At 50.6% G+C, this 11,481-nt stretch overlaps 2 protein-coding genes across 2 annotated transcripts; both read left to right on the top strand.

Moving 5' to 3' along the window:
• Nucleotides 1-3,349: 3,349 nt before the first annotated feature.
• Nucleotides 3,350-5,237, top strand: PpBr36_02716 (uncharacterized protein; the record flags this gene model as incomplete). The annotated part of the gene is made up of 5 exons (XM_029889894.1): nucleotides 3,350-3,433; nucleotides 3,515-3,544; nucleotides 3,640-3,948; nucleotides 4,088-4,813; nucleotides 4,950-5,237. 5 exons carry the CDS (start codon nucleotides 3,350-3,352, stop codon nucleotides 5,235-5,237), a joined length of 1,437 nt encoding a protein of 478 aa, XP_029753396.1.
• A 1,279-nt stretch (nucleotides 5,238-6,516) lies between these two features.
• Nucleotides 6,517-11,348, top strand: PpBr36_02717 (uncharacterized protein; the record flags this gene model as incomplete). The annotated part of the gene is made up of 4 exons (XM_029889895.1): nucleotides 6,517-6,730; nucleotides 6,814-7,185; nucleotides 7,244-9,075; nucleotides 9,141-11,348. 4 exons carry the CDS (start codon nucleotides 6,517-6,519, stop codon nucleotides 11,346-11,348), a joined length of 4,626 nt encoding a protein of 1,541 aa, XP_029753397.1.
• Nucleotides 11,349-11,481: the final 133 nt, after the last annotated feature.

Raw genomic sequence — 11,481 nt, forward strand, 5'->3', positions numbered from 1 at the left:
CAGGTGCCAAGGCAAACAAGGCTACTACGTAGTATTTAGACACGTGGCAAAACCTGTCCCTTTCCTACAAGTACAAGGCAATATTTATCATATCCAAGTGTTTACTAGGCAAGTCGGAGTACACATATCAATGCTTAGCCCCCTGTGGGAGGTAGCCGATAAATGATTTACAAATATTTGCTCCACGCGCCGGAGCCGCTAATTGGTCTTGAAGCTTGCATTTGCCTCCAAGCTGGCGCTTGATGATGATTTTGGGTTCCTAGCTGTCGAACAGGGCACAATACAATATTCATTTTCATCCCGAGGCAGCTTAGCTATCCATCCTTCCTTACTTGTTTACTGGCAAGATACATTAGCCAACCAGTTCGGATGACATGACCTCCATCTGACGTCTACCCGCAGGAACCAGACAAGTCATTGACTCGTTGAATTAAACACGGTGAAGTTTCCAAACGTACGATAGTGGTGCATCTTCCCCTCCCGGCCAAGTGTTTTCCCCTCATCACACTTGTTTCGTCCCACGGGGAACCGTGCGGACAAACTGCCAAGCGGCTACCCATAACCAATCAACATGTCCCGGATGGTGCCACCGGCCCCGTCGGCGGATGCATCGGCGTCTATCGGAGGTCCAGACCCGGGAAGTACTTTTTATCAAGCCTTTGTCCGGTTTTTGCGGGACGGGGTTTCGCGGGGTCGCGGGGTTCGACCTTGGCGACGATGGGGACTGTCGGTTATCGAACGGAGTAGTGCTCGGTCTCCGATCAGAAATGTTTCTTGTGTTTTTTCTTTTGTTGAAATTCAAACAACGCGCCGCCAAGATGATACCACCGTGTGTGTCGCCAAAAGAGAGCGTCTCCCACGTGCACTGTTGTGGGTGAGCGCTGTTACCGATTTGCTCAAATCATTAGTGGCGAAGACAAAACCAAACCGTTTTTCTAGCACAACATTCCTGCATCCGTAAATATGGCTCCGTTATGTTTCTTCAGTCATCAACTAGGTTGAATGCTCAGCCTCTTTGCCACAACCTTGGTGAAAGTCATGCTGATGGGACCACTGCTATGGTACAAAGGTTGGAGGCGAAGGAGGGCCTTAGTCAGGTTGACTCCTCAGTGGGGCAGTTCGCTAGAGACATGTCAGGGGCAAGGAGCTTCCTGCAACGAACAAAGCTCTACTGCATGGTGGAGGGTAGGTAAGCTCGGCAAGATCAAGAGCTCGGTAGCTCGGTAACCTGAGAAGAGTCTGGCCTACGATGCCGATAAAGCTTTTCCCTCAGTAACTGAACCACACATGAAAAAAATCAGGCTGTAGACATGCATTGTCCCTATTAAGCCTATCTGCAGCGCCATATGCATTTTTTGCTAAGCCTTTAGTAGAATTTTGACTTATCTTTCTTGGTTAGCGACAGCGCGCGATCGCGGGGGAGGGGACAATCTGGACCCAGGTTGTCGCTAGTTTATGGAGAGGGAGAGGAACCGAGTGTGGGTTTATGAGATTTCGGAACATAACGTGGTTGGCTATTGACTATACTAGCCTCGACTATATAAACAATAGCTGAGCTGCTTGAAGCCTTGCGACCAATCCTGCAATGAAAGGAAAAAAAGGTACTGCTGACCAATAAAAGCAGCCGCCATATTTTACGACTGGCACCGTGTTCTTGGTTCTCTGGACCTGCATATTGGTGTGGTGTGGGCAAATGGTCGTGTGATGTTTAGTTTGACCGCAGCTGAGCATGTCTCGATGTAAAGAGAGGGTGTCCTGGCTATAGTGAAATATGGGGAAAGTCACGCGATCACCAAAAGACGACAACCCAACGCACAACAAGCCGCCAAAGAGGTGAGGGATCTTGCTCAAAATCTTGCTACAGGGTTGCAATGAAGAATTCATTACAGAAGCGATATGTGAGCCGCGTCCGGGTCGCGTGGACGTTGAGGCCATGGGACTGCCGCTGATCGCTGGGACCTGGACCAAGTCGCTGTGGGCCTTGTGTACAAAAATCCAGGCCTCACCCACAAGAGGAAATCTATCTAGTGAGTGCGCTTGACCCGAAAAGCTCTACCAACTCATCCAGTTTAAACTTTTTTTTTTTTACAGCTTATGCTACACTCGGTATCGACAAGCCCAACTCAATTGGCGTCATAAAGGTGACAAAATTCCACGAACCCTCCCCTTTTAAAAATTTATTTTAACGAAAAAGGGGTGAAGGGGGGCTAATCCCTGATGAGCTGTCGAAGCACTTCCGGTTAGATGTGGGGTGACCTCAGCCAAGAATTTGCTTGTATCTGAATCAGAGCCCAGACCACCAGCTTGAAGCTCCCTTGTACCGATTAATTTTTTGACTTCCAGATTTGATCTGCCAAAGAGCTTGGCGAGTGGTTGGGGAAGGAAAGAGAGAGAAAAAAGAAAAAGAAAAAGAAAAGAAAATTGCAAACAAGACTGAAGCTGACACTGGGAAATATTGTAGGCACAGGTTATACTGTATATTCTGAAGAGAAAGCTCGCATTCGGGCACTTCGAATTGACGTTTTCAATCGGCGTACCGAAGCTGTCCACTCCAAGCAAGGACGCACGGTCCGGCGCTTGGATGTCGAGCAAGCAGAGCAAATCAACGGGTTTTGCTGGCTGACAGGCATGGTCAATCCCAGATCGCCAAAACCGAAAACGTTCTACACAAGCCCCCTCTAACTGCCCGAATCGAGAACTTCAGACAACGCCGCGTCCGCTCACGCTGCTGCACAAAAGTAGCAAAAAGAATAATCAGCAGCAGGGAGAGTACAATTACAACCCAAGTGGCCCGGCGTTTTTTTTTTTCGACTCAATCATCTACTTTTTTTCAATCAGTTGTTATACTACAAATTCTGCATTCTTGACTGTTTCCTGCTTGGTTTGGTCTTCGGTGGTTGTCCACCTGCCCTATTGTAAGTAAATCAGGGCTGCTTCCCCGGACGCTCATTGGAACTATCTGTCAGGGGTAGGCGAGCAGTGACGTGTGGTATGCTTGGTGGACCGTGACAGCGGATTTTTTGGCACGGTTGGATTTGGGCAATTACAGCGCGACTTGCGCAATCCCCATTTCTGCCCGCCATTTGCCAGGAGAGAACCAAAGGGGAAGAGGAAAAAAAAAAGTGCTTGCACACTCACCGACTCTGCAGAAGACAACTTCACCAAACGCCCAGAGTCGCCTGCCACAAACAAGAAACAAGACCCTACGTATTTTGCTTTCGAGAACAGCGCGCGCCGGCGAATTGATCTATTTAAATTGTCTCTGCCCCGGCTCGCCGGTCGCATTCCCATCGGTTCAACGCCTCATAACCCAAGACGCCCGAACTGCATCCCTCTCTAAACCGTCAACATGGTCTTATTGGAGGCGACAGCACCCGCAGTCAAGGGCCCAGCCCTTTTTGGGATGCCAATGAAGCAGGTGTCGCTAATCACGGTGAGCAGCGCCAACGCTTTTTGGACCATTGGCCTTGCTCGTTCATTTTCGCTAACCTGGTGTCTTTACTCGATCATGCAGCTCACATTTCAAAACTCGGCCTTGATCCTCGTACGCGCTGCCTCTCCCATATGTCCTCCGAGACCGGAGGTTCTGTGCTTTTGCGATCGACGAGAAGCTGACCGGCGCGCATTATGACCATATAGATACTACACTACTCGCGAATCATGCCACCAGACGGCGACCACCGCTACTTCACCTCGACCGCCGTCTTTCTCAATGAGATTATAAAACTTGCCATCAGCCTCACTTTTGCCCTCATGGAGCACTCGCGCAGCCTGGCACCTCAGACCCCAGCTACGGTGCTGTTCGAGCAGCTGTACAACTCGGTGTTTTCCGGAGATGGGTGGAAGCTCATTATCCCTGCGGCGCTGTACACGCTACAAAACACTCTGGTCTATGTGGCCGTGGGCAACTTGGACCCGATACATTTCCAAATACTATACCAGCTCAAGGTATGTAAAAGTGTCCGGCTCAGAATCCCAGAAGGCCACAGTCTGGTTGGGGCTTCAAGTCCGGTGCGCCTAACCACAGCGAGGCGGATTTTGGATGCCGAGGCTGGTGTCCATGCCGATGCTGACATTTTCTTGGCAGATCCTTACAACTGCTTTCTTCACGGTTGTCATGTTGGGTAGATCTCTGTCTGCAAAGAAGTGGGTCTCGTTGGTTATTTTGACCATCGGTGTCTCAATCGTGTCTTTGCCCTCGTCGAGTGCCGAGGACTCGAGACTCATGATCCATGACTTTAGTGATCATTTTTTCCCTCGCTCGGTCCACGAGCTTGGCCAGATCGCCAACGGCGCGGCCGAGGTCGCGAGAGAGCTCACCAAACGCGCCTTGGACGACTTCAACGAGGATGGTGTCATTGGCACCATAGTGAAGCGATCGGCTACCTACCAGGGCATTAAGGAGGACCTGGACACGACGCCCATCATGAACTACTCAATTGGTCTTGGCGCCGTGCTGATCGCCGCGGCTGTGTCCGGCTTGACTGGCGTTTACTTTGAGAAGGTCCTGAAGGATTCAGCCACGCCAGTCTCGGTGTGGACACGCAACGTGCAGCTTTCCTTCTATTCGCTTTTCCCAGCTCTGCTGCTTGTCATCGTCAAGGATGGCGCTGAGATTATCAAGCATGGTCCTCTCGACGGCTATAACTGGGTCGTGTGGACGGCCGTGGTGCTGCAGGCTGTCGGGGGCGTGTTGGCTAGTCTGTGCATCAACTATGCGGACAACATTGCTAAGAACTTTGCGACCAGCATCAGCATCGTGATTAGCTTTCTTTTCAGCGTCTGGTTCTTCAACGTTAACGTCAATTTGACAGTAAGGCTTTTTCTCCACTTTTTTTCACTACAGAATTGTGTCAAACAAGGCGCATTCATCCTCGACCTATCATTGTTCTTTCGTTACTCCCCGATCCCAGAAAGAAGGTCACTCACTTTCAATCATTTACATATAGGATTCTAATGAGCTTCTACAGTTCTTGCTAGGGACATTCCTCGTCATCATGGCGACGTACCTCTACAGCGGCCCCGACCGCAAGCGTAGCCGCCCGCCACCTATCAGCATCGTCAGCTTTGAGAAGACGACGATCGATTCGACTCCTCAGCCGACAACGATCGACGAGAAGCGTCTGGACCCTCTAGACAACGTCAAGGCAATGGGCCTATCGACATCGCGTCCCGTCTCACCCTTGCGGCATCATAACAGGGTGCCTTCTGCCCGGGGCAAGAACCGCGACGATTGATGAGACTGAAAAGTTTTTTTCTCTTTTTTTTTTCTGCATCATGCATGCGGTGGTTTTTCTGTCTTATTTCTTATACATCCAGATCCTTCGTATATGGCGACGCGACGATCTCCATAAGATAAATCGGCATATTTTGGGGAATCATTGGCGATTCAGGCGGCAGGCGTTTAAAAACATTGGAAGTGAAACAGAAAGGTTTTCTGTTCTATTGGCATAGCTCTTGCTCGAGATATACCCCGGCTGTGAATTTCTTAGGTCATTTGACCCTTGTGGCGCAGTCCGGAGGAGGGTGTATTCACGAGAACGAGGGCGCTCGATCAAGTCTAGACCCGATAATGGGAATGACAGCATGGTCGGTTGGGGTTGGTGGTCAGTCAAGCTTTAACTCTTGACCTGCCAGCTATGTATTGGGAGGATATACGGTTAGAAGGAATTGGGATACTGCATGACACCAAGATATCAGCAGGACTACGGGCCTGACTTTGAACCTAGATTAGTAGCATCTGCAGAACACCAGGTATCTCTCCAAGCATATGGGCTCATTGAGCTTACTTGAGTTGTGGGATAGATGGTCTAATGGCCTAAACACTCTTTTCCCAATGAAAATAAATTAATGAACACATCAAGCTTGACGTTGGCAGAGATTATGGGCTTCTTGTGCAAGCCAGGGATTCGTCAACAAACCACCAAAAACGTTATGGTTGATACAGAGGATTTTATCTGGTTTCGACAACAGCCAGAGTAACTAGCTCATGTCAGTTTGGGACTATGGCATGTTTGCTGAGACTCGTTCAATCACTCTTGATACCACATACCTTACCTAAATAACCAAGGTATCATATCATTTTGGATCACGTGGTGAGCTCCTGTTACCAGCAGCACATACATCACAAACGCCCTTCCTCCAGAAGGAGCGTTTGGCAGCCGGCACAACCAGGCAAGGAAGGCACGGAAATTACTGCTACCATCGTCCGCACTGCTCAGAATGATGGGTGCCTAAGATACGGGATCCCCGCCCTCTTTTCCTTTAGCCACCTGCCTCAACTTCCTCCTGCTCCGACAAACCCCCACCATCCACCACCCACCAAATTCGCGTTCGTCAACCAGCACAACTTGATATTCGATCAGAAACGCACCCTGTTCTAATAAATCCCATCTTCATCATTTCTGACTAAGTTTTATTCCTGTCTCTTGCGTAAGGCTTTCTCTTGTGTTAAAACCTCTTGCCACTTCCACTCCGTCTGTATCGTTTTTCATCCAGCAAAGAGTCGCTCTAGGAATGAGTCCAGATCGGGACCGGTCAACCAACACATTTGGATTTCCGCAGAGTCTTGCCTACGGACGAGATGTGACTCCAGCTTCCTACAGTGGTGGGATTTCTCAGCAGCAATCGAGGAATCATCACACGCCCTGCTCGGGATCAACGCACCCATCCCCTCCGGTTTTCAACATCTATCAAGCACAATCAGCCCGCATGAGTCTTGATGCTTTTGGTGAGTTTATGTCGGCTGAGGCAGAGCCTTGAGGGGGGTATCATGAAATAGCTAGCGGCTTACCATTTGCTTTGTTACTCTAGATCTGCAACTTCTTAATCCCTCGCCGCCTCTTCTCAATCGATCATCTCTGCAAGATCACACAATCCCGCCTGACATGGAGGCACCTGTATCGAATTCGACATATCAGATGCTAGACTTCGTCAGCGACCGCCCCTTCTCTGATCCCAACTCGCTTTCCAGGCCTTCGGGTTCCGGTCATTCTCATCCGGGGCATTCTTTGGTTCCTCCTGCCAGCACTCAGCAACACCAAAGCGCATTCTCCACTAGACAGCTACCTACACCGGACACTTCGAGTTCTGGCTTTCCCTTTCAGTCACTCCGACAGCGGATACTGCAAACTGAAAGCATCACTGAGCAATACTCGCATGCGTCGTCATCTGCTCCACGATTTGGTATGTAGCCTGGCCTCCAAACGGTAAAGATACTTCATTCTGACGCCTTGCATTGAAGGCAACCAACCTACGTCAAGCAGCTCATCGAGCCCCGCCATATCTAGCCCGACGGCGAGGCTGGGTGAGCGCCCACACAGACACCCTGCGACGAGTATGCATACATTCCAAGAAGTCCGCGGGCCTGAAAAGCCTTCTACGCCACCCTCGCAAACGGATCGAACCGTGCGGCACCTCGACCTAGGACATGCTCCGCCAATTGCCCATGGCGTCCACCTGATCAACCCCAGAGATGCCCTGCCCGATAAACTCAGAGTCATCTTCCCTTTCGAGCTATTCAACGCCGTGCAATCCAAGTCATTTGCATCTGTCTACGAAACAAATGATAACCTCGTCGTGTCTGCCCCTACTGGAAGTGGCAAGACAGCTTTGTTCGAGCTAGCCATCTGCAGACTACTTTCTCAGAAGACCGATCAGAACTTCAAGGTTATTTACGTTGCTCCCACGAAAGCGCTCTGCTCAGAGAGGTCGCGTGACTGGGAAAACAAATTTAGGCATTTGAGCTTGGCCTGTGCCGAACTCACAGGAGACACCTTCAGTACTGATATGTCTCGTGTGAGAGCTGCTCAGATCATTGTCACGACTCCGGAAAAATTTGACTCAATCACAAGGAGATGGGGGGATTACCACAAGCTTCTGGACCTCGTTCAGCTAGTTTTGATCGATGAGGTACACTTCCTCAAGGACATCCGCGGAGCTACTCTGGAAGCCTTGGTATGTCGCATGAAGGCCCAGAGATCCAACATTCGAGTTGTTGCTCTGAGCGCAACTGTGCCCAACTGCGAGGACATCGCGAGGTGGTTGGGCCGCGGGAACGCAGACAGCCGCCAGCCAGCTAGACTCGAGACCTTTGGTGAGGAGTTTCGCCCAGTCAGGCTGCAAAAGCATGTTTATGGTTTACATTGCTCAGGGAATCCCTTTCAGTTCGAGGCTCAACTAGACGCGAAGCTGTTGGAGGTCATAACAACACACGGCCAGAAGAAACCAATCATTGTCTTTTGCTTCACGCGAAAGTCATGCGAACTGACCGCCACGAAGCTGAGTCAAATGTGGACGTCGGTTGCAGGCGACGATAAGCCCTGGCCTGGACCTGAGCAGAGAGTGAACGTCGCAAATGAAGGCCTCCAACAAGTCATACGGCAGGGTGTGGCTTTTCATCATGCCGGTCTGGAGCAGCAAGATCGAATGACTGTGGAAAAGGCATACCTCGAGGGACAACTCCACGTCATTTGTTGTACTTCCACCTTGTCTGTGGGAGTCAACCTGCCTTGCCACACCGTGATCCTCAAAGGGACGATTGGCTATCACGATGGCAAGTTTCTTGAGTATCCTGACTTGGAGGTGATGCAGATGCTCGGGAGAGCTGGTCGACCGCAATTCGACGCAAGTGCCGTGGCCATCATCCTGACCAGGTCTGAGACCAAAGCAAGATACGAGGCCATGGCGTCAGGTACACAGGTCCTCGAGAGCACTTTACATTACAACCTGATTCAGCACCTAAACTCTGAGATATGTCTTGGTATCATCAAAAGTCTGGATTCGGCCAAAGACTGGCTCAAGGGCACCTTTCTCGGTGTTCGACTCCACTCCAACCCATCGCATTACAAACTTGACTCTCAGTCCTCCAGCCGGGAGAGGGTGCATGTTGAGAGATCCATCGAGGATATATGCGAGCGAAACATCAGCTTGTTGCAGGAAGCAGAGTTGGTCAAATCATCTAATGACGCTCTTGAGTGCTCACCCGCTGGGAGGGCAATGTCGGCTTATATGGTTCGCTTCGAAACCATGAAGATGATCCTTAGCATGCCGACTGGCACAAAGTTCCCTGAGCTTGTAAGCTTCCCACGTACCTTGTTTGTCCCAGAGATGGTATAAGCTAACACCCTTGCGCATCATAGCTCATGACCTTGGCGAAAGCTGAAGAGTTCAAAGATCTATACGTGAAGGCCAACGAAAAAGCTCTTTACCGCACCTTGAACGAATCGCCGTTCATGCGGTACAGAGTAAAGGCGAGAAATGTCAGCGAGGCTTGGCACAAGGTATTTATCATTGTCCAGATCGAACTTGGTGGCGGCGAGTTTCCATCACCTAAATCAGATTCCAGCAGTGGTATTTCGAAGAATCAGTACAACATCACAAAGCGGCAAGTCTTCGATCGCATGAAGGGCCTTCTACGGTGCGTGATTGATTGCAAAGGTGCCGAGAGAGATTCCGAGACTGTCAAGAATGCAATGGAGCTCCTGCGGTCAGTCGTTGCGGGCGGCTGGGAAGGTTTGCCATCGCAGCTACTCCAAGTCCCTGGCATAGGACCAGTCTCCATGCGCAAACTTACTGCGCGCGGCATTACAAGCATGTCATCATTGTTTGAAGCAGACTACATGGCAATTGAGAACTTTCTAGCCCGGAAGCCACCCTTTGGCAAGAATCTCATGGACACCATGAAAATGTTCCCCAAGCTGAGCCTTGAACTCAAGCTCTCTGAAGCTCCCAACTCGAGTCACACCAACGGAGATGATCTTGCGGTGGTTACAATTGAGGCAAAACTGACTTGCCAGCGCCTGGATAGTGGCGGCGCTTTACCAGGTGGCAGGGTTGGATATCTCACATTCCTTGCCGAGACCTCAGAAAAGCGCCTGGTCTACTTTTGGCGTGGACGAGACTGGAAAGCCAAAGACGACGGTATGAAACTGAAATTCTCGGCGCAATTGACCAACGGGGAGACTGAAATCTCTTGCCACTTGAACTGCGAGGGTTTGGTAGGGCTCGGCGTCTCGAAGACTGCCCATTGCAATTTTCGAAAACCCGCATCCGCGAGAAGGGCGTCACAGAAGTCACTGCAGCGTATGCCATCCGCGACAAAGCCAGCCAAAAGCAAAATTGCTGGCAACCATCCCACTTCGCCCATCGAAATTGACGACGACTTGGAAGATGATGATCTTCTTCAGGTATTGGACCAGGTAGAGCACACATCAACATCGCGCCCTCTTAAAAGACCTCGTGGAGACAACGCCGGTGAAGAAGATGATGATGACGATGATTTCCCTTCCGTCGAGCACCTTTCAAGAACGAACAAGGCAACCTCTCCGGAGCCGATAGCCCACGAGCCGGTACAGCTCCCCAACGGAAGATGGAAATGCAACCACACTTGTTCAGAGTTCGGGCTCACCAAGACCGGAAAGCCATGCAAACATAACTGCTGCCATGAGGGACTTGAGAAGAAGCCCAAGTCAAAGAGCAGGGCAAAGATGGATGGTAATAGCAAAGAGAGAAAGTTGGAGGGCGAAGAACAAGTCAACAGCGGTGCTAGGAGTCCCGGGTCATCGGCAGCAAAGAACGCGCTGAGCAGTTCCATGCCTCCGCCCAAGAAGCAGAAGACTCTCAAGGGAGCCGAGTCGCAGAGCCTGCAAAGAAACTCAACCACCTCTGTTGCTTCAGACAAAAGAGCCCAGAAGTACCTGGCGCCAACTTCATATCAGATACGAAGGGCAACTGTCATTGATTTGTCTCAGGAAGACAGCGCATCGTCACCCGAGGAGGCCGAAGGCAACGATACTGGCGATGACCCTGAAGTAGTGTCTTTGCAGCATCGAGGCCGACATGACCGTCGTCTAGAGGATTGGGGCCACCCCGAACATTTTGATTTTGACAACTTTGAGTATCCAGACCCCAGCAAAGCTGCTCAGGCTCCGCCAGGCCCTTTCAAGGAAGGCGGAATGGATGTCACCTTGACACCCGAGCCCATGCTAGGGATCACGGTCTCTGGCGGAATCTCTGAGGAAGACCAAAAGAAGCTTCTGGAAGCGTCACGGATGCTAGGTTTGCGCTCTTCTCCGGAAATTGCTCATAATGATATGGCCGAGGACTCGAGCTTGCCTGGAAGTTCATATAAGCTGGCCGACGAGCCGGAGAGCGACTTCTACAAGCTGGAACCTGAGCTTGATTTGGGCCAGAACTCGATTCCCACACCTGAGGCACACGAGGACGAGAACATGGATGACACAATTGTGGTTGCTAATCCTATCAAGGCAGCAGAGCCGGAATGGGTCAACGAAATGGATGCTGACATAATGGATTTCTTCCGGGACAGCAACATCACGTTCATCTAGTCGCGAGCCGGAGTACTAGTCTTGTTAGCCTCATGGACGTCGCTGGTTAGAGGTCACTCTTGTAGAGCTGTTTTGTCGGACCTTTTTGCAAGGCAGTTGTGGATTGAGCGGCAATCGCTTCTGGTTTTGTTTT

Source organism: Pyricularia pennisetigena, chromosome 3 (assembly GCF_004337985.1).
Source record: "Pyricularia pennisetigena strain Br36 chromosome 3, whole genome shotgun sequence".
Taxonomy (NCBI): domain Eukaryota; kingdom Fungi; phylum Ascomycota; class Sordariomycetes; order Magnaporthales; family Pyriculariaceae; genus Pyricularia; species Pyricularia pennisetigena.